This window comes from Rhipicephalus microplus, unplaced genomic scaffold, assembly GCF_043290135.1.
Source record: "Rhipicephalus microplus isolate Deutch F79 unplaced genomic scaffold, USDA_Rmic scaffold_65, whole genome shotgun sequence".
Lineage (NCBI taxonomy): Eukaryota > Metazoa > Arthropoda > Arachnida > Ixodida > Ixodidae > Rhipicephalus > Rhipicephalus microplus.
In genome coordinates, this window is record NW_027464638.1 from 619,277 (window position 1) to 641,832 (window position 22,556).

The 22,556-nt window shown below is 44.1% G+C and overlaps 1 protein-coding gene across 2 annotated transcripts in view; it reads right to left on the bottom strand.

Moving 5' to 3' along the window:
- Positions 1 to 659: 659 nt before the first annotated feature.
- The window catches only part of LOC119162144 (nose resistant to fluoxetine protein 6-like), a 35,319-nt gene continuing 13,422 nt past the window's right edge, over positions 660 to 22,556 (bottom strand). For both annotated transcript variants that reach the window (XM_037414614.2, XM_075885053.1), the window contains exons 2-15: positions 22,203 to 22,411; positions 20,916 to 21,036; positions 19,965 to 20,052; positions 19,378 to 19,472; positions 15,323 to 15,502; positions 14,575 to 14,668; positions 13,535 to 13,636; positions 12,620 to 12,785; positions 11,727 to 11,809; positions 6,826 to 6,948; positions 6,438 to 6,558; positions 4,160 to 4,346; positions 3,157 to 3,299; positions 660 to 1,310 (exon numbers count right to left, since the gene is read on the bottom strand). In XM_037414614.2, the coding sequence (XP_037270511.2) occupies positions 1,035 to 1,310; positions 3,157 to 3,299; positions 4,160 to 4,346; positions 6,438 to 6,558; positions 6,826 to 6,948; positions 11,727 to 11,809; positions 12,620 to 12,785; positions 13,535 to 13,636; positions 14,575 to 14,668; positions 15,323 to 15,502; positions 19,378 to 19,472; positions 19,965 to 20,052; positions 20,916 to 21,036; positions 22,203 to 22,411 (1,988 nt within the window). In that variant the 3' untranslated portion in view covers positions 660 to 1,034. The remainder of the gene's footprint in view (positions 1,311 to 3,156; positions 3,300 to 4,159; positions 4,347 to 6,437; positions 6,559 to 6,825; positions 6,949 to 11,726; positions 11,810 to 12,619; positions 12,786 to 13,534; positions 13,637 to 14,574; positions 14,669 to 15,322; positions 15,503 to 19,377; positions 19,473 to 19,964; positions 20,053 to 20,915; positions 21,037 to 22,202; positions 22,412 to 22,556) is intronic.

Consider the following 22,556-nt stretch of genomic DNA (forward strand, 5'->3'; position numbering starts at 1 on the left):
CTGCGCCAGTAAAATCAGGTTCTCTTCTCGGTGTAGAAGAAACCACTTCTCCCCACTCGGCGCCCGAGGCGCACCACCCGCGGTGGTGTAGCAAATTGGGAGAAGAAACGTACACCGCTATCCCAATAGCAGCTATTGGCCTGCTGGTCGCTTGACGATGAAGCAGAAGCAACGCTGAAGAAGTTCAAGATGGCTGAGAAAAACTTGTATTTACAGATTTTACAAAACAATGGACATCAATGTTACAAAAAAAAGAAAAAAGAAAAACAACTTCGAAATGAACCGACTTCAGTAGACCGACCCTACGGGGATCGGCGGAGCCGATGGTGCCTAACACCGCAAGCTCAGTTCAGCGCCATCGGCTCCGCCGATCCCCGTAGGGTCGCCCTACAGAAGTCGGTTCATTTCCAAGTTGTTTTTCTTTTCTTTTTTTTTTGTAACATTGATGTCCATTGTTTTGTAAAATCTGTAAATACAAGTTTTTCTCAGCCATCTAGAACTTCTTCAGCGTTGCTTCTGCTTCATCGTCAAGCGACCAGCAGGCCAATAGCCGCTATTGGGATAGCGGTGTACGTTTCTTCTCCCAATTTGCTACACCACCGAGGGTGGTGCGCCTCGGGCGCCGAGTGGGGAGAAGTGGTTTCTTCTACACCGAGAAGAGAACCTGATTTTACTGCAGTGTCGATTTCTTTACGCTGAACTACAAGTGGCTGTACATAAATAAAAAACTATAAATATACTCGGAGCTGCTTCACGACCATGACACAAATCACGGTACAACCAACGGCTCAAGACACGTATGTATCAAACGATGGCGAAGATTGCAGGAGAATAGTTACGAAACCAATGACTGCCCTCTTAAGCACGTCAACAATCGGTAGCTTAACACAATATGATCCTCATGCGGAACTCAACAGTCGCAGCTAGCTCACCGCAATTACAACATACGACACACACCACTTATACGCTCATAGAAAGGTATACGCTTACATGCCAAATGCCACTAATGCCCTGAGTGCCAACAACGGCAAAAACTACAGATGTGACTTCTCAGCGTCTGTTACAAATCCTGGGTTATCAATGGCGCTTTTCTTCTCTAAATTGCCACTGTAGTTGCTGCTCTCGGAGCCGCCTTTCTCAATGTCGACTTCCGTAGTAGAGGGGTCATCGCCCTTTCTTTGCGACGCTTTCGAGCTAATGGACTTGTCGAACAAAATCCTTTGAAGATGGTAGGCTGGTGCTTCACAACACAAATGCAGCACGTAGCCGAAAAATATGCTGTAGCAGAATATTCCAAGAGACATCATTAGCTGGAAAAAAAAAGAAAAGAAACGGTTATATGCAATTACTTTCTAGTAATACATGTTGCAGTATCTCAAGAAAACTATTGTTATCTGAACCCACGTTCATAGTATATAGTCCCATGTTTTCTTCGGGGATCATGGTTTACGCTGAAGTGGATGATAACTTCCGTCTATTTCACCAAAATAACTGAATATATCACAAGTTTCTTACTCTGATGTTTTCATCTTCTACCGTGTCAATAATTGTAGAAAAAAACTCCATCCGCTATAAAATCTATACATTTTCATATATAGAAGAGGGACAAATGGCTTATGGCACCCTAATTTTTCCTGAAGTAAAATTGTGAGGACTTCAAGGCGTAATGACAATTAGATTGCGGTTTTGCATAACTCCGTAAACAATATCTTTTTCTTATTTTATTTCGGAGCTTACATGTGGAACATGGAGAATATTTAGGTCCACATTTTTTATTTAACAGACAAAACTGGAAGAAAAGGCCCTCTCACAACAGAGACTGTAGTGGTCGCTATTATTGCAAAATGTGTCCATCTTTTACAAGAAAGTAATAATCTCATTGCTAAACACAATTTGACGAGAAAAAGGGTTAATAAGCTTCTTGGAACTTATAAAGTCTTGCAAGAGCGCTAAATGACGGAACGAAAACGTGGCCTATGATTTACAAATATGATGATGTGACGCATCTTCATAATCCTAAATTCTATATGTACAGATTTCATATGTACAAGCTTGTGAAACATACAATGGATGGAATAGGGAGGACGCAGTATCTCCTTTTTTGTCACGCTTTGGGTGTGCGATCTTCTATGGTTTATCTAACACAGAGTGCGTTCGGCAAGTACACGAAAGTATGAACCCTCTCCCCGAAGGGAACACTGATGGGATGCGAAGCAGCAGCGGCGCGCCCGGTGTTGACCCGGTTGAAAGAGATGTCGACGTGCGTGCTGGAAGAACGGTTTGAAGCGAAACTCGGTGTAGCGTTTACTCGAGTTAACGTTTGTTTGAAACGCAATGACACGGAGGGGCTCAGATTTCTTGGCTCGCGTTCGTCGGTGTTACCCACGCGCCGTCTGTATTCTCGAACGCGATCGGTGTTCTTGACTCGCACCTCGTCGGTGTCGCTGGTCTTCCAGTGCCGGCGCTTGCGTTCGGCTTCCCGGGCTCGCGCCACGTCAGTGTTGACGTCACCATTCGCGAAAGCGATTGGCTTCATTAACCATCGCAATGCCGGTGACAGCTGGGAAAGGTACGCGCACACGAGTGGGAAGCCTGCCCCAACGGCGTGCCACCCGTTGGCGTGAACGCGCGGCACGCAGTGGCGCGGTATCAACATTGTCGGCGCCACGAGATTCTCGAGGTGCGCCTAGCGTGCGCACCCGCCGGCTCACAGCTTCTCACAGACAGATGGAGAAAAGTGGCGCGGGTGAGATGATGCCCACGCGAGGAGTGGGCTTGAGCGTTGCCAGAGGTGAGAGGGTGAACCGAGAAAGAGCTGACACATGGCAAGCGCGCCGCAGGCGAGGGAGAGAGACGTCACCACGCACTGCTAGGAGTGCATGAGCTACTTGGCACCGCTCCAACACCTGCGGTGAGAGAAGCGGTGTGGACGGAGGAACAGCGTTACACAGGGTAGTCAAAGAACTGCTTCGCTACTAAAATTCGAGACACCGAACACAGTAAATGCTGGTCGAAAACCTATAAGGGTTGGTTGAAAGAACGGACATGCGCCATGTGCCAGTTTACAAAATGTGGTCTACCTATGCCAGAAGAAATGCTACTGAGATTTTTTTTTTTTGAGCACTATGGAGCATGACGTGTTCAGTAAAAACTTACCTGCGTGTATTCGTCCAGTTCGAAGTTGGTTCTCATGTTGCCCATGCGAATCAGAAAGAACCACAAGTGGACCAGGTATATGCAGTAAGTAAGTCGCGACAGAGGCCTGAGGGCTTTCCATGCGAGGAAAGCGTTTAAGATGCCTGTGGAAATGTCGAAAAACAAAACGAAAAGAAATACGATGCGCGTAAGATTATGCAGTAGTACATGGGTCTACTAGCAATGTTCTCGTAGCCCTATGCTGCCCGTTTTATTTAGCTGTTATGGAGAAAGCAATGTCGAACGACTCAACATCAGGGAGATGGCGTGTAGCCTTCCAGATGTTGCTTCGTTGAATGCACAGCAGCGGCTTCGATAAAAAAAAACGTCTACTCCACCTGACTGAAAAGAAACGCTCAGCACAGTGGACGTCATTGCATTTTCAGTCCATTTACTTTTATATAAATCACATATACACGTGCAAAGGGACAATAATTATATACGCATATTATTACGGCTTCGTTTTATCCTCCATCTTCCCGCTGGTTTGTAGTCGGCAAATAAGGGGCCATGTTTTTTTTGTTTTTTTTTAGTTCTGATGCAAGTTAGACAGTTTCGATTCTTCAACGTGGCACTGTGCACAAATTCTGCATATTATTTTCTAGTATCTCCATCTTCTATATTTTTACAATGTATGCTTCTGTTTTTATTGCTTGTCTACTTGGAATATTACCACAGGTTTGTATTTATTGACATGCGTATTTAATTCGATGTAACATACCTTGAAATTCTACCCTGTCATTGAATTTGTTCAAAGATTCGTAATCATATTAACTGTACCTCTGTTCCTGACATGTACTGAGGTACTCATGAGTCTGTAAATTTACGTTGGCCAAAATACACTAAACATTTAGAATATAGACGCCCATGCTCTTCTTGTTTCTGTGTCCTTGTAAATGTCCGCACTAGTTCCCCGGAGTCTTTATCTCTACCTGATACTTGGCTGAACAGTTTATTAACTTACCTCCTCTGCCTGTGGCGCAGGCGAAAGATGGCCAAGCAAGTGCGAGCGCCCATAGAAGCCTATGGCAGCCGCCGTACAGGGCGTTCACCACGTCGCTTGGGGCATTGCCTTGGTTCCAGTACATTGTCACAAACATCACGAAGCACGCAAGCCCAATAGACAACAACCACTGTACCGCCTGGATCGCCTAAAAGTGGCGAGGAGAAGAACGAGGAATGGTAAGCAACAAGCGAAAAAAAAACGCAACTTCATAGATCAAGAGGTCGCAGATTTTATGCGTTTACTGTCTGCTAACTAAACTCACTGATGACCAAAACGCTGAGATGAAAATTAACTTTATGTTTTTATGGAACAAGGAAATGCATTGAGCCGCTTTTCCCCCACAGAAGCATTGGGTGCAACTGGACTCTCGGTGTTTATGCATAAAGTGTTTACCTCCACTATTCAAGGCACGTAAGAAGTGCGTCATCCCATTATCGTCTCCGAGAAAGGTACACAGCCCCACCTGATGCATTCGCTGATTCGCTGCGGCTTCAACCACGCATACGATTTCGCTGGTGTCACCGAAGCCGCAGCATAATCTACTGCCTCCAAAAATAAGTTAATTTTAACAAAAAGAAAAAAAACTAAAATGGGCTTCTTTACAACCCCCCCCAATCACACTGGCTTGGAGGCTGTGGGGTTGCGATGCTGCAGAGTACGAGATTGAACGGCACGATTCGCAGACGCATTGTGATGGAGACGAAATGCAAAATCACTCGATAGCAGTTTTATTGTGGGCGCAGTAAATAAAATAGGGTGGTTAACCGAGTGCCCTTCACTATGTCGCATCTTACTAAGCAGTTTCAGGAAGTTTGATCACATAATTCAAGATGTCTTGAACATTTTATGTTGTTTTTTTTTCGGTTATACTCATTTATTTATTTATACATTTATTTATTTATACATGTATTCGTTTATTTGGCCCTCAGGGCGCATAAAGGTGTTACAGAGAGGAATGCAGAACACAAAAACAACAAAAAAGTGCTGAAAATAGAACATAGAAGTCCAACGAAATAATGAGGGTACCGGTTCATACAACACTAAGTTATTATAGGCTGAAGAAATAATCAGTTGGTGCACTCTTGAATGATGACACGTCCTTGATGCACGTGAAAGAGGAGAAGGGCGTATGCACTCGGCATCGGGTTTGGCAAAACGGGGTCTGAAAGAACATTAATGCGGCAGACGGGAATGAAAATTTGAGACTGATGACCAAAGCGTGATGATATGTATGAAGGTCTTAAGATGAGTTCTGGTTTAAGTGAATTGTTTTCATATACGATTTTTAAAAAATACATGGGTGAGCCATTTGTCTTCAAAATTTCAAATCTGTTATTCCAAGGTTCAAATTAATAATGAAACGCTAGCTGTGTGGGAACAGTCTCAGTTTATGAAACACGCTGAACGATTTTTAACAGATGCAATGATAGTTGTTAATGTTTTGACCGGATACCCAAACAGAAGAATCATACTCGAGCAGCTGTCTCGTTAGGGTTTCATTGAGTATAGTGATCTTTAATAACGGAGAGCTTTGCGAAAATTTCTGTGTGTGTATCCGAGAGATCTGTTGGCCTTGTTAGTGATTTATTCAACGTGCGCATGCCAAGAAAATTTATCGTTGAGCTTAATCTGTATAGTTTCTTTCATTTCAGCTCTCTGGCTCCTGGCTGCGTATAACCCAACCAGAGAAACTTCATATGAATGTTCGTATGATCAACAAGGTTCGTTAGCGGTAGAAAAGTGCAAGAACCCTTAATGAGTAATTTGTCTAAGTGAATTCATAATCAAACTCTGCGTCCACGAAAAAGAATGTTTAAAGTTGAGCCACGTTGGGCATTAAATACGGGACCATTTGAAAACTGACTTGCGAAAATACGCAGTGGCGTCAGGCATTTATTTGCTACAATTTTGCTATATTCCTGCAGTCATGCCTGTTTGTAACCATTTAACACCATTAAAAATTGGCATTCAAAACAAAAGAACCAGTCCACGTGTGCTTACGGGATATGCCAGCAGTGTGTGCTTTAGAGTGGGGCATAATTCCCGAAAAATGTAATATCTCTATTTTAGTTGACATTTTGTAGTAGTTCTCTCGCGTTTTGTTGCATGCTTCATGGAAAAAGATCTCACTCGACCGGTGTTTTGTCATGTCACCTGACTGAAAAACTCATTTTGACACCATTTTTCCTTTATATCACAGTGAGTTTCAGAACTCCGTGATGCAGCGAGCTCTTACCTTGTGAATAGGTTTGGTTCTGTATTCCAAAGCAAGGTATCCTGTCACGAGGCCCACCACGTACGAACCGACGTGCGTAAAAGGCTTGTAGTAGATTAACTCTAGAGAAAGGTATGTTTTTCTGAAAGAAAGAAGACGCGAACTATTGAGAACATGGTCACGCGGAAGAAAGGAAAAAAAGGGATTCCTAAGTGATATCTATAGGAAAGGAAATGTCTTTAGACAAATAATGAAACTCCTAAGGGGCTAGTTTCTAAAGCAAAATCCTCGCTGAATTGCGTGATAGCAATACTGAACGTTGTTTCAGCTCATCGACCCGAGAAAAACCAATATGCTATAGAAGCACTGGAGCTGCGCAATTGGGATAAAATAGGGGTGCTAGTCTCACCTTTGGTCGTTAGTCGCGACGCTCATGGAGTATGCGACATCCCAGTAGTAAATCTGAAGTACGGTCATCACGCTGAAAGCAGCGGCTATCACAGCTGATAAAGCCAGGCCAATCTTTGGGTGTCTGCGCCAAAAGAGAAGATCTGTGTCTGTTCGCCATACTTTTAAATGTGAAACATTTCTTGGGGACGTGCAGGTACTTCGAGCGTGTTTATCTACGTATCTATCTCTCTTTCTATCCATCTAGCCGCCTATATATGTCTGGGTGCTCCCATGATCACCTATTGAACCTGGTGCAGACTAAAACTGGCATTGTTGGGTAACAGAGTTTCGGGAATATTACTGCATGGTCATGACATCAGTAAACGGGGAAATCTTGTTGCATACGTCATCACACCCTTTCCTTCACTGGTTTGATTGATATGGGGAGCTTAACGTCCCAAAATCATCATATAATTATGAGAGATGCCATAGTGGATGGCTCCGGTAATTTCGACCAGTTGGGTTCTTTAACGTGCACCCATATCCGAGTACACGAGCCTACAGCATTTTCTCTACCATAAAAAATGCAGCCGCCACAGCCGGGATTCAATCCCGTGACCTGCGGGTCAGCAGCCAAGTACCTTAGCCACTTGACCACCACGGTGAGGCGCCCTTTTATAAAGACACGTATGAAACATACCTGTGTAACATAGACCGCGGTACGCAGGTATGCGCCATTGGTGATTTACAGTTTATATACACCCCGTAATGACGAGAACAGACGTTAGTAAGGTAAATGTGACAGCGTTAAGCGAAACTGATATTGGGAATGTATACCCTATGAATGCAAAGATAAAAAAGCCGCCCGCATTTTCCCACTGGGGGAACACGAGTAAATGCATCGCACAGGGGCGGAGGGGGGGAGCGGAGTATCGCATGAATGGTGCGTTATTGGGTATGATTTGGGAACGCCTAATTGTTATTTCGTCTTTATTATTCTTAGTTATTGAATGAAGGAGAAGCGTTGCCTTCAACGAGTGGTGGGACGCTGATGTGTGATTCAGTGCCTACATATACGGTTGTGCAGCTCGAGTAGTCAGTTTTTACTAGCAGACGCTGCCTGCGTCGGCCTTGCGTGGCGAGAAAGGGGAGGGAGAGACAGTTGCTATGAGACGAAAGTATGCAGCACGAGACGCAAGGCGCGAGCATGCGCAGCCGGGTTGCCGACGCCGCTGCCAAGGCCGGATTGGCGAGTATACGTGCGACTATAAAATGCTCCGCATTTACGAAATCAGGTACTCGGCAAGAATCGAACCTAAGGGTTCTGCATGGCAGTCAGGTATTCTACCACAGAGCTATCCTACCAAGGTGCTTCAGAAAAAGATAGCATGTAGGCGTAAGGTTGGTGCGACTTCAGTGATCGCAGTGCTGGCTATCTAATGTTATACCAAAACAATAAATATTACATATGTTAACCTGTGTCACCAGTGTCATGTTGCTTTAACGTCAATTGTGGTTCCAATGTTAACTCCACTTTTATAGAAATCTAGTAAACAGTACATTTGTATTCTTACCATTCAGCAAGCTATATTCAGGCGTTGCCCTATCCAAGAGAAAAATACGCTAACTAAAGTAACGTGTGTTATTCACCCCGTCACACCGTAAAGCACACTTCGTTTCTGTATGATACTGACTTCTATGCTCTAACGCGAGTTCTGACGTTATGTCATACCCCAAGTCACCCAGTGAAATCACCAGCTGACGCCGGCGTAGTGGATGCTCCTGGTAAGCCTATGATGTAGACGCAACATACAGCACTTAACGTCGACTCACCTAATAAATGTTGCCTGAAAGCAAAAAAATTAACATACGCTTCAGCATTACGCTTCGCGTAATGATTGATATGTGGGGTTTAACGTCCCAAAACCACTATATGATTATGAGAGACGCCGTATTGGAGGGCTCCGGAAATTTAGACCACCTGGGGTTCTTTAACGTGCACCCAAATCTGAGCACACGGGCCTACAACATTTCCGCCTCCATCGGAAATGATTACGCTTCACGTAACCAACGTCACGGACTCTTCAGTCTACCACTGATGGTGCTGGCATAGTGTGCACGTTTGTGGTGGAGTCTTTACGCAACTATGAACATACATTGCTCGCATTGGCATATTTAAGACTCGTGTATGCGCATAAAATATATGTCTGTGTGGTTTGAGTACTACATTCATCCACATCGTCACGTTATGCTCCGTTACAAGGTCCACATTGCCAACTTATTAATGCATGATCCACACATCACTGATTCCTACGGTGCTTGGGATCGGCCTAGTATTTAATACGATAGCGTTAAAGAGCTCGTTTCACAGAAACACAGGTCTAGGTGTCGGCAGTGGCCTCGTTGGTTGTGAGCGGAAGATCGGCTTTTTCCGTAAGCTATAGTTTGAGAAATATGCAAATATATAATAAAAAAAATTCTGCTTCGAGTGAAAATCGAACCAGTCTTCTGCGTGGCACGCAAGCACTGGCAAGTTTCGCAAGTGCTTTCAAATGTCTGACTTCTATGTGATAAAAAAAATGGGTAATTTGCCTGCCCACTGCGCAGCCTGTGGATGTGAAGCACGATTTCAGCAGACTAAAATACTGGGACATAACAGAAACGCGTGTGCTCGTGATGTTTTGGAAGCGTTCTTCATTAAGATGAAAAGTGATAGCTGTATAAGTGAGGCCTCGATATCGCTCTACGGTGCAGAAGTGACCTTTTTGATTAATAAGGTGCGCTAGCACGTGATGTTCGATGTCCCATCTGCGCAGCTATGTTTGCTTTTCCTTTTTAACCGACGCTCTACAGTCAATAAAAACAGTTGGTAGTTTGCACTCGACCGGTTTAAGTGTTCCTTTTCTGTGCTGTCCTTTCTTTATTAGCACAATTTAATCCTCTATGGAATAAACCAACTAGCCTTTCAAGGCGTCCTAAGCCACTAACACATGTCGTGTTGCGTGGCAGACATGTAAAATCACCCCGTGCGTGAAAACATGCGATTTGCTCAAAGAGTGGGTGGTTTAAAGCTGCCTACCCATTACACAGTGTACAGCTGCGCAGGTGCGCGAGGCAACTTACGGACGCGTAGCGGGTTCTTGGCCTATTTGCAAAAGGAAGAATTGTGGGGTTGTGGAACTCCACAGGGTTATTTGAAGTCATTCGAGGATAGCTTGGAGCAGCCAACGTTACGCACGCAAAAGTTCATTTCTTTGCAGCATCATTATGCGCACGAGGCCCGATTTGACTATCGCGTCTATATACTCTTGAAGGCCACGCTCAAGCACACTCTATGCTGAAGGACCGTTTACTTTGCGCTGTCAATGCACAATAAAGAACACCAGATGGTACAAATTGCACGTTAAAGAACACCAGCCTTCCGCTACAGCATGTCTCATAATCATGTCATGGTTATGGCACGTAAAATACCATATGGTATTATATTCTAGCATACTTAGAATTTTGCCCCACCGCGGTGGTCTGCCCCGCCGCGGTGGTCTAGTGGCTAAGGTACTCGGCTGCTGACCCGCAGGTCACGGGTTCGATTCCCGGCTGCGGCGGCTGCATTTCCGATGGAGGCGGAAATGTTGTAGGCCCGTGTGCTCAGATTTGGGCGCACGTTAAAGAACCCCAGGTGGTCGAAATTTCCGGAGCCCTCCACTACGGCGTCTCTCATAATCATATGGTGGTTTTGGGACGTTAAACCCCACAAATCAATCAATCGCCGCGGTGGTCTAGTGGCTAAGGTACTCGGCTGCTGACCCGCAGGTCACGGGTTCGATTCCCGGCTGCGGCGGCTGCATTTCCGATGGAGGCGGAAATGTTGTAGGCCCGTGTGCTCAGATTTGGGTGCACGTTAAAGAACCCCAGGTGGTCGAAATTTCCGGAGCCCTCCCCTACGGCATCTTTCATAATCATATGGTGGTTTTGGGACGCTAAACCCCACATATCAATCATGAATCAATACTTCGAGTTTTCTTTCTTTTCCAAATCATTCACATATCATCTTTCGTGAGCATTTTTCGTCTGTCCTTTCTTGAATAACTGGGCAACTCAGCAAATTCATTCACTGTGTGCCATGCTCAGCGTTACGCCCCTAGTTATGGCAAGACCGCACGGAGCGTACCCACGTTTATATACGAACCAAACAGGAACGACGATCAGGTGCCGGAGACATGAATAGGGCGCCCTATGCCCCTAGGGTATTGTGGCTTGTCAACAAAGCGAAATACGTCACTAAAGATGCGCACGTAATATTACATTCAAACGGGGTCTTCGCGTGGATTGAAATGGTTTGTTCGGTGTCTTGTTAGGATAAAATTCATATACTTGCGTTATGTCAGCAGAGCGACGTAGCCAATACTTTATGTCTGATATTATTATTTGGGGATATGGAGATTTTATTTTAATCCAACATATTTGTATTACCATGATTCTACTGTGTTTCTATTGAACCATTTAAATTTCAGAGGTTTTATAAACGGCAGTCAACCCCTTGCTAGCTCCTTTTCCATTCTGGTTCCCCATCACGAAAATTGGTTCGCTGTCTGTGGCGTGATTCCGATACGCGTAAAAATAGAAAGTTATGAAAAGTCTTGCGATACAAGGCCTACATGGGCCAGGGCGTATTAGAAGGTCAAGTTTCATAATGTGGACCTCTTTTACGGCACCTCAACCTAAATGCAAAACCGAGCTGCCTTAGCGGGAAAACAGCAATATGTACCTCCTATACGTGAAAACAACCACTGCTGTATGGTGCATTCAACAATGTCAGTATAATTGGCTGCCTGTCCTAAAAGTTAGAATTTCAAACAAGGCAGAACATCCAATCGCAACAAGCCGCTCTTGGTGATTATCAATATTCGGAGGAAAGCTTACCTGATAAATATAAGTGACAGTGGAAGTGCCACAAAAACGAAAAGCTGCATGTCGGCGCTCACATACCACAGATGTTGCAGGCACTGTAAAAAATTTACAAAAAAGCGCTTGAGAAGATTTTTTGTTCACACGCATTTTAGAAGAGCGTATGTTCCTGATTTCCATAATTTTTGGAAGCCCCGACCCATTAAACATTCCTAGTGTGCAGCGTGGTCCTGTCCCATGAGTAGGAGGGGAGAAACTTGCTGCCTTCGAATGAACTATTTCTGGATCATCAATCACCTGAGTCTTGAATGGGGGAGCCTCTCTGCGCTGTGTTTAAAGACATGCTTGTGCATCGTTGCCGCAGCCAACGTCGTCGCTGCTGTTCTCTACTCAACGCGTGCTTATAATCTCTTATTAAAAAGCTGCGCAACACAATAGCTCAGTTCACGTAAGGGCGAGTGCGAGGCAGGGGAAAGATAGCACAACTCAAGAAATGCAAGGCTCAACGAACGCAGCAAGAATAGTCTGCCAAGCTGCACGAACGTTGTGAATGCTACTCCCTCTCCCCACACAAAAAAAAGTCTGGCTACACTGCTACTTGCTGGTCACTAGAAAAAGATAGCACTAGTTACAATAGCACTGACAATATAGCACTTGATAACAGCACATATTCTTGTCTATATATAATCACTACTACATTGTAACTAGAATTGTGGGGCTTTTAAATTCGTTAATCTGTTTACCACCTTCACCAAGCATCAGAAGGCATTTGCAAGAGTAGTTCACGTATCGGCGTAATACGCTTGCTAAAACCCTCAACGAAAGTGCTAGACTCATCCTAAACGAACTGTAAGAATAATATCAAACGTTCCCAGTGGGGCGCGTCGAGCAGGGTAATGTGTACGTACCATGTCATTCATCGAGTTGAAGTTGTTCGCATGCACGAACACAGTCCACCAATTTGAAATGCAGCCCTGCACTTCACTCGCCACGAAATCTTGATCAGCCGGGCCATTGACGAGTAGCGGCAGCAAGAATGTACCGAGGATAACTCCAATTATTGGCAATGTCAACCTGGTGAACGTAGACAGGTCAGAATTACCGTAAGTTATCCGACTATAGCCCAGCAGGCAGTAATTCGGCGAATAATTAAAGGGGAAGACATATTATCGACCGACAGGAATACTGAAACGGCTATGAAAAGTATCGGAGCCCGAGCACTTCAGTCAATAGCTGAAGACCTCTATGATGGCATGCCATGAGCCCTTCAGCAATAGAGTGAGTTCGTACGTTTTGCTCAAGTATGAATGTATACGATGTCTCGGCGGAGTGGTGTTAGCGTTTTACGTCAAGCGAGGGACGACCAACATATTCTTCGAAGCAACGAAACTAATGAACTATACGAAAGTCTCCACCCACAGCAGTGTATACTCTAATTGTTAATATCGCTGACGAGTTTACAGACTGATTATGCACTGTAGAGGGAACGAAACATTGAAACGATTGGACTGCCATATTTAGTCTCATACTATAAAGTGCCCACTTCACGTATGTAGAACATAGCATGATAGCGAAATTGTCACTGCCCCTTTACGCTTCCACGATCACTTTCTTTATTTATTACTATTATAACAAGTACATTAATGCTCCTAGTTCCTCCAAGGGACAGTGGTGTCGGGTGGGGATGAATGTGCCAACAGGTCAGCCAGAAGCTGAATCAGTCCGTCTATTAGGACTGTTGTAGAAATATTATCATTGTATATTTAGTTCATGGTTGAATTTAATTATTGAGGACGCTTAGCCAGCAATCGCTGAATGCTTACCTAAGGTAACGCTTGGAGCAACCAATGAAGAAAACGATCAGCAGGTTCTGTTTGTATAAAGCTTGTCGAAAGACAAGCAGTGAATACGTTAGCGCGAAGCCGCTGAAAGTAAAAAATATATATACATAAGAATAATATACAACCAATTGATATAGATGCAATATAACAGGCGGATTTGTTGATCTGTGTTCCGTGATTAGGCCGCTACGTGTAACACTTATCTCCCGGTTGTTGTTTAGTTTCCTAGAATTGGTCATCTTTGGTTACAAGTTCAATGATGTTATTGCTTTTGTGATGGATGCAACTATAGTTTTAATTAATATTTTACGTTAGTTTCACCACCCAACTTGGGATTGAAATCACTTTCTCGTAAAGGGCTTTGTATGGTCATAGCCGCGGAGGTAGCTGGGTCTCAATCCGTCTTCTACAGAAACGTCGTAACGACAACGTGTAGGTCACGTAAAAGATTTCGTGGGATCACAACTGCAGCGGTGTGTTACATTAGTGATAGCCCGATCATCATGCAGTAAAAACTGAGACGAACGCCAATATGAGGCTATAAGGTTTATTTACGCAATTACAACTTTCGCGAAGTCACCCAATAACTTCAATATTCACAGTACAGTCAACAATACGTTCGTTAGAGGCTTCACCATCATGTTTTATCAACCATTAATAATTTGCACCATCTTGCCGTACACTGCGGCAAACGTTGTAGTAAACTTTTCGGTTAATTGTGAATTTACCAAAGGCACCATGTAAGACAACAAAAGACGGGGTTATGTTAAGTGATGCTACAAAAATATTGCCGCAACTTTTCAACTTCTCTGCAGTTGCCCTCCCATTCAGCGAAATTGTTTTCGCGGTTCTGTATACAAACACCGAGAATTGAGATAAGTCTCTATGAATTCAACTAGAGAGAAGGCAATGTGTGCAGACAAAAACACCGAAACACCAGCATTAGTGTTGTTCCTTTCACCTCGTTTGTGTCTACGTTCATCCACCGTACCTTTTCTTATCATCTGATACATACTACTCACCTTAGGTACAGGAACGTGGATACGCTTAGGAAGCCGTTGGGGACTATCTGCGAGAGAAGCTTCATGTTGATTTCTCCTATACTGAACAGGTTGTCTGCGTACGAAACAATGAGAAACACAAAAATTCAAAAGAGCAACGAAGAAGGGAGCGAGAAGAAAGAAAGGTCGATAGAAGACTCGTTTTATATTGGTAACGCCCAGACCTCCGTTCACGCTACTGATAATGACGTCATTGTAGCTTTGTTGGAAATGCAAAAATCGTAAGACAACGCAAAAAGCCGTGTAGGAAAAAATTGGCTCAGCCAGGCCAGTGTAGCTAACGATACAAAAGCAAAATGCCGGGTAGGAAAAAGCAAAAGTACCCATATCTTCCGCTATTTGCAGTGTCAATGTAAGAACACATCATCTTGAAAGAAGAAAGAGTAAGAAACAGAAAAGAGAGAAACATTTAAAGTGAACGTGAAGGTCGAAGTGCAAGGCAAGGGCAAAGTGCACGTGTTATTTCAACGGGTAATATCGAATTCCTAATATACAGTTCACTTTGAAACGACCAGCAAAGCGCGAGAACAGAACGACGACAAAGAGACAAGAACTCTTTGTCGTCGTTCTGTTCTCTCGCTATAACTATCGTCGTTTCATACCAACAAGCCCAAACTTCCACACTTCCAAGTGACCAGCAGAGGTATGGTACGCCAGGTTGACCCGCCAGCAGCTGTTGTATAATCAATAACCGAAGGTACTCACTCACCTGAGAATTCGAGTTGCACCATTATGTAGGAATGGCCGTAAATGACCCACAGGATTAGAAGCACCTTGAAGCCACCCAGGAAAAGAAGAGGTCGGTTCTGCTCCGTGTTCCGGACGGTCAACAGGTAGCGTGTATTGCTCAAAGCGGAAAAGTACAACAATGTTCCAACTGCAGTGCCATCTGTGGTGGAATAGGGATCAAAGAAAAGTGTTGTGACAGCAGTTTGCAAAGCCGGGAAATTTCTTTATTGAGAAAATCAATACCATGTGAAGCAGTCTGAGTGGTGCCGCTTATGCCACATTTTTCGCTTTGAGCCAAGCGTCACAAGATGGTTCAAGTTTTTCGTGTAAATTGAATAGTTGAGTGGATACCTTGTGCTTTCCAGCATGCTGAGTGCACTAGCCTGTCAAGGTTGACTCATGGTTCGACGTGGCGTCGGAATTCGCGTGAACTCATAGAAGTCACTTTCATCGCCTCGATGTGCCCGCTATACAAGGTGTACATATCACACGCTGTGATGGGAGGCACTGAACTTGACTATAGCTTGATGAGTTTTATATATGTAATGTCTGTTACGCTGAAAAAAGCGGAAAACCGACTCTGACACCTCAATTGGCACTGTGCCCCGCCGCGGTGGTCTAGTGGCTAAGGTACTCGGCTGCTGACCCGCAGGTCGCGGGATCAAATCCCGGCTGCAGCGGCTGCATTTTCGATGGAGGCGGAAATGCTGTAGGCGCGTGTGCTCAGATTTGGGCACACGTTAAAGAACCCCAGGTAGTCAAAATTTCCGGAGCCCTCCACTACGGCGTCTCTCATAATCATATGGTGATTTTGGGACGTTAAACCCCACATATCAATCAATCAATTGGCATTGTTCCGACATGACGCTTGCATAGGGTTGCCTTTCTGAAACAGTCCGAACTCCGCGGTAGAATACTTGACTGCCGTACCGAATGCTTGGGTTTGATCGTGGCTCGAGCCATGATTCTCATTCTGTGCGTTTAACCGATTGACAACGCCACCGAAACTCGAACTGCATTTTCTGTGGCTCGGGCTTCTACGTACTGTCACGTTAAGATTTCCGAATTCTCCCATACCTTCCAATGCCAACTTCGGTCTAGGAAAACCTGAATATGTGATCACGAGAACACCTAGAGGCAGGCAAGCAAAGCAGCTAGCTAGCTAGCTAGCTATATAAATACGCTCAAAGTCACCGAATTTCGCTAAGAAATACTTCGCATTTAAATGACCCTGACTGCCTGCCTTCTTTTATAATGTTTTCGTGTATTTAATGTGGTTGTAAACAATGAATAAAAATGGGCATCAAATGAGTGCCTGCGGTCATATAGGGTGTAATGCAGATACAGCAGACAACGCTGACATGTTTCATTCAAAAGAGAAAGCGTTTTGCACACAAAACGTTTCGCACGTGCACTTATACAGAAGTGCACGTGCATGAGTGTCAGGATTATGGAAAGATAGAACGGAGAGGGTAAAGCATAGCCAGCATAGTATCGTCATGTATGGCGTCTTATCAACAACTCCCGCAATACACGCTCTTTGAGGTCATATGTGAAGGACAGGCGAATCACAGCTCCACACTTTTTTCAGCAGTCACGTTGAGTACAGCTGCATAACGATTTCGTGTAAGTAGATGCTTCGAAAGATGTGAATCGATGTTATCATTCTCTTGTTACTCCTTTTCGGTGACTGTGTGCCCTTTCACACTCGCTCGGTGATGCGTACATAGGCCAAAATTATGATGGGATGTCTCAGAGTGACTTCTTTTCCAGTGTGTGTGCAAGGGGAGGCGGGATGTGCATGACATTTATTTCGCAGTAAATTATAGATGTGTTATTGCGGCTAATGCCTTTAATTTAATTTCATTTCATTCCTCGTGTTACACTTTTGTTTCCAGTTCCAACGTTATCAAAACGCGGTACCAGCCGCCATTGGTCTTCATATTTCATTATTACGAAATACTAGTGAGGTAACATATCTATACTGAATGCATCCACGCAAACCACATCGTTAACTTCCCTAACAGAACGTGCAGTGACTGAATCAGTGTATGTGATATAACGCGTGAAGAAAAAAAAAGGACTTGGAAAATAGTCAAAAGAAGCCATCAAGACCGCTTGCCAGCTGGATAGTTTTTTCGTTAGTTATTATTTTAAACTTTCTGTATAGTGCGTCACATATCTGATCAACTCGGAAGGTCACATCTGGGTTTTTTTCTCAAAACAGGAACAGCGGACAAGTCTCGTGAAATCGAAGAGTAAAACTAAGTTGTTCTTTCCAAGAAAATAAAGGGAGATTCAATGTTTAAAAAAAAGCAAGAAAAAGCCGACGGCAGTCTCGTAAGCGTTATAGGAGCGCCTCTTTTCTGCTTTTCGCTCTGATCGCTCTGAGCATCCAGCCGACACCATGGGTGTGACGATCCGCAAGACCTTCTGCAAGCTGCTCCAACTTTCTGTGGCTCGCTGGATGTTGTCGCAATGAGCATTTGGCTGTTGCTGTTGTCGTCATCATTGTTGTTGTTGTTGTTGTCGTCGTCGTCGTCTTCGTCGTCGTCGTTGTTGTTGTTCTTGTTCTTGTTCTTGTTGTTGTTGTTGTTGTTGTTGTTGTTGTTGTTGTTGTTGTTGTTGTTGTTGTTGTTGTTGTTGTTGTTGTTGTTGTTGTTGTTGTTGTTGTTGTTGTTGTTGTTGTTGTTCAGCCAACGAGTCCCATCATTTGACCTCTCATTATAGGTGCACTCTCAAGGTGAAGCCTATAACATGCGATAAATTATGATAGCTCTTTCACCATCCCCATTCATACGAGATAATTGTATCAAACGTATCTGGAAATTCATGGTTCTCGAATATAAAATAGGTTTACTACGAACGTGCCAGGCACATACGCTACGAATAGGTGATCCGCATACAGCTCCTATTAAATGCAGCGATTTCGACAGCTCAAAGGTTACGCAATATATATATACGGAGCTGTGAGCTCACTGCGTGATTCTGGTGCACTGTTCTTCCCGGGTAAATAATATGACGCCGTTGGCGTTTTGGCACATGGTAAGGAACATTAGCGTAATGACCAGCGTCGCGTTTGCGTGGACGTATACGTATAACAACAAGATACGCGTAGATTGCACTAGTGGCGCAAGATTGCAAGGAGCTAGTATTAAACATAGATAACCTTCTATGTTTTTATTAGTAGCACACACCATGACTATACTCACCTGTTTTTTTTTTTTGGTTTCTGTCGGTTTCACACGCAATGCGCGTGTTACCTGGTTTTGGCGGGAACATTTCGCGTGACATTTGCGATTTTAGTAACGTGACTAGCTGGTAACGTGACTATAGCTAGCCCATCACAGTTATTGCATTCCACCCTTGACAAATCGGCGCGCATGTTGTGAGACTGAAGTGGAAGATGAAGAAGGGGGAGGAAGAGCACGTGCCCATTCATGATGATAGTTTTTCTGTTCGCGCTACTCTGCGCAACTAGAAGCTTAAACAGCTTCGCTGTACAAAACAAAACAAAAAACAAACAAATAAGACATGGCGCAAGGGCCCAAGACTGGACGACAACAACGTGGACGAACCCGGCACCGCAGTAGTATTTCTCAACTTTTCCAGCACGCACACCTACACCATTGTGCTTGTCAAATGTGTGGCCTAAACGAAGTTACCTAAGCGCTGCGATTGCACACGCAGCTGAAGCATGGCTCATGTGCAACAGCGCACTGAAAACGTAGATGAAGAAAGGCGTAGAAGCAACATGGCATTTATACACAGTCTTTGCCGTCCCTGCACACTTTCTCTGCGCTGTCGTTATTATAGCGATGGACTCTGAATGGGGGGATGTCACGCGAATTTGGCGATAGGAGAAAAAAAAAGCGCACGCACAGAAGTAGCGAAAGCTGAGCGAGTTCGTACCGATTCATCGTAAGAAAAAATTACAAGCAGCACCACTGGCCACACTCGTACAAAAATGCGAGTAATTCAGTGCTAACAGCGCTATCATCTGACGCACCAACATATAGTAATGTTCTTTTTTACCCTTGCGCTTGACGTTGCAGCCTCCACGTGCTTCCATTATCCAGTCTGCAAGTGTTGCCACAACGACCATGAGCACGAGAATTCCCAACACTGCCCTGTAATTGGAAGGAAAAAAACATCATGACCATCGATATAGTAAGAAGTCTGCCGACTATGCAACGATTCTTTGCAGAACCGTAGTTTCATTCTTTCATCATTCACAGACATCCAATGTGAGCGTTAAAATGCGCTGGGGTTACGTTTCTCGATAACGGCAAATCAGTAAGCTTCAACTTTGCTGCAGCGATGGTGCAGTGGCTGCCTTTAACGAAGACGAAGAACTCGGAAACACCATCCATCCCTCTTGAGTCGAAGCTGATTAATCTGATAGTTGCCGGAACATCTCCCACTTTCATGAAAAGTTTGCTACGATGGGAAAAGTTGAGGGCAGCTACTTCTTGCAGAAACTCTCTGAACTTCTTGGTCATTGTTTCATTTCCGTAAGACTGGAACAACCCGGATTTTTTGCTTACTTTGTGTAAGTGGATGTATTTTTCCTTTGGAAGAAATAACTAGATAAATAAATCGTCGGAAAACACTATGCTTACATGGACACTGCTTGAAGAAGCGTCATGGTCTTGGTAGAGTTCGTGCGGCAGCTTCTGACGGTGGAGTTTATCCCATATTGACCGAGCACTAGGAGTCAAAAAGAAAGAGTCAATAACGACTTCATTCTGCATAAAGTACTACCAGAACACTACAGACCCCATTGGTGAGGAAAAAAGTCGCTGCTGTAAGCCACATATACAATGGATAGCAACAAGCACCCGCTCAAAGCAGCTGAAACGTACGCGCTCTATTTTTACGACTCAATGGCATCCGTCGTAGACCACGAATCCTAAGAATATAATGACCAGGTATTCCGCCATAACACAGGTTTTCCTCATACCGCGGACATTTAGGTCGAGGTCTGCATTTGAAACGTCTCGTTTTGAACAATTGATCATTTTCATTAATTTCGCGTGTGTACCTAAATCATAAGCACGTACATCCAGCATAGTATGTATGCCGACCTGTCACACTTCCTTTTTTGTTGTCCAACTGCTCAGAAATACAGCTTTTACCCTCCTCCTTCTTTTTGCATCACCACCTGGTTCGACTGGATCGGCACCGAAGGTGAAGAAGAACAGCGTAGACTGGTCACGAAAGCGGTCAAAATACTCCGCTTTTAGTTTGTAGCTGAAACAAAATTTTATTACTACTACTGCTACTACTACATACACACTCAAGCTCGTAACGAAAAATATTTTCTTTTAAATGTTTCTAGCAGATGAGCTATTTTATATTAAATCTGCTTTCAAAATCAAAGCTGTTGGTTCTATAAAGATAAACGCTTTGGTGGTGTTCTTTTTCCACCTAGTATTTATGTTTTTATTACGAGAGGTCATTCAAGTAGCACGTTGAAATGAAAATCATGGCCTTTGTTTTGCTGTGTCACCCCAGGCTGCTGTGAGTCCTAGCATGCATAGTGCGAGATTGGACACTCGTTGTGAACGTACTTTTGGTGGCCAACACTTGGAGGTCCTTGGTGGTGCATGTCGACGGAGTGCAGATACCGATTCGGTAGTCTATGCTGGCAAATTTGTTGTGCGTGGTCCTCGTGAGCGGGTTTGTACGGCCCTGCAAAACAAGAAGCATTGTTGTCACTCTATCGTGACTCGTTTGCAAGACTGTGCTCAAGACTGAATTAATTTAAGCTGATTAAAGAATCATATGAAAACTCTATTTGCATTACTATCAAGGCAAACGGATAAACGTCAGAAGGAAAAACAATTTCGAAAGGCCCATTTTAGTCTTTGCTTTTTTTTTCTCTGATGAAAAACCTCATTAGTGGCAGGGAAATGTGCCACCATTGAATTAACTTCTGTGTGTCTTTTTTATTGTACTATAGTGGTGGTTTCTCAAAACTTGCTAACTTTCAATCTTTGGATATTTTAGGACGCAGTGCGTAGCCCATCTTCACCCGACAAGAATTTAAGCATTCGCCAAGACGTCATGGTGCAAGAACATGCAGGAGGCGTCGTTACACATGTTCTGTTAGTTAATTAATTAACCTATTTATTTCCAACTCTTATAAATAAAAAAAATCTTTTATGGTAGAGGAATTGGGAATATAAATTCATCTTAAGACAACACCAGCACGTCTTTTCTTCCTTGCCAAGCGTCGTTTCACGGAAAGAGTGGCTTCATTGGTAGTCTAGATGGCTAAAATGCTAATGTCGCGCAAGTGAGCGATTTTCCGTGTACACTATAGGCCTGATTAAAACGAGTTTGCTGATTGCCTGCGCCGAAGAGTGTGCCACTGAACCGCGGGGCGCACAAGTACATCGGAGGCCATGGTGTAGTTGCAACGCGGTTAAATGCCCGTCACTCGCGTGAGGCTCATTCGTGAACTACGCTTGACGTAAACGTCAAGGTATTCAAGAGTAAACATAAATATTGATTTCAGCAATGCACTTCCAAGTTGCGTTTGCGAAATATAAATGAAGTAATTCTGAATCCGTACTTTTAAAGAAAATAGAAAACCAATTAGAAGATCGCTCGAATTTCGGCGCTTACTTGAGGTGCACAAACCCTCTGCTGTGTGACGTCATAGCATGACAGCGTCTCTCCACGGATTACTTATAGGTTCTTGAGAAGATGTCATCGCCTTAATAAACGAGGAGGTATACTTTGCAAGATACACCTCTTCGTGTGGCCCCCATTCCTATCAATATACGGTTCCTGCATTGCTTCACCCCAATATCATTTGTGCGAGCAAAGACTTATCGACGGCAGCCACTTACCAAGAACTCCCCAATCTTGTGAAAGCTGTCGACGAGCGTGCTCATCAGGTCACGGGGCACTTTGAAGTGCAGCGAACAATACTGCCCCTTCATGGTAGCCTGGCCGTCTCTGTCGACCAACCTAGTGCGGAGGCACTGCTGGTACGAACCGAGGTTCACTAGGCCACCCTCAAAGATGTTGCTGGGGAGAAGCCCACTGGACAAGAGCACTGTAAAGTGGAAGCACTCACGTGTGAAACAAAATATCTCGAGACTCATCATCACAATAGTATTACGCTAAGTGCTTAAGGAGAAGTTTATGTTTACCGTAAAGTCGCCAGCTCGAATTGTGTTGTTCCGCCTTAGGAATGTGAT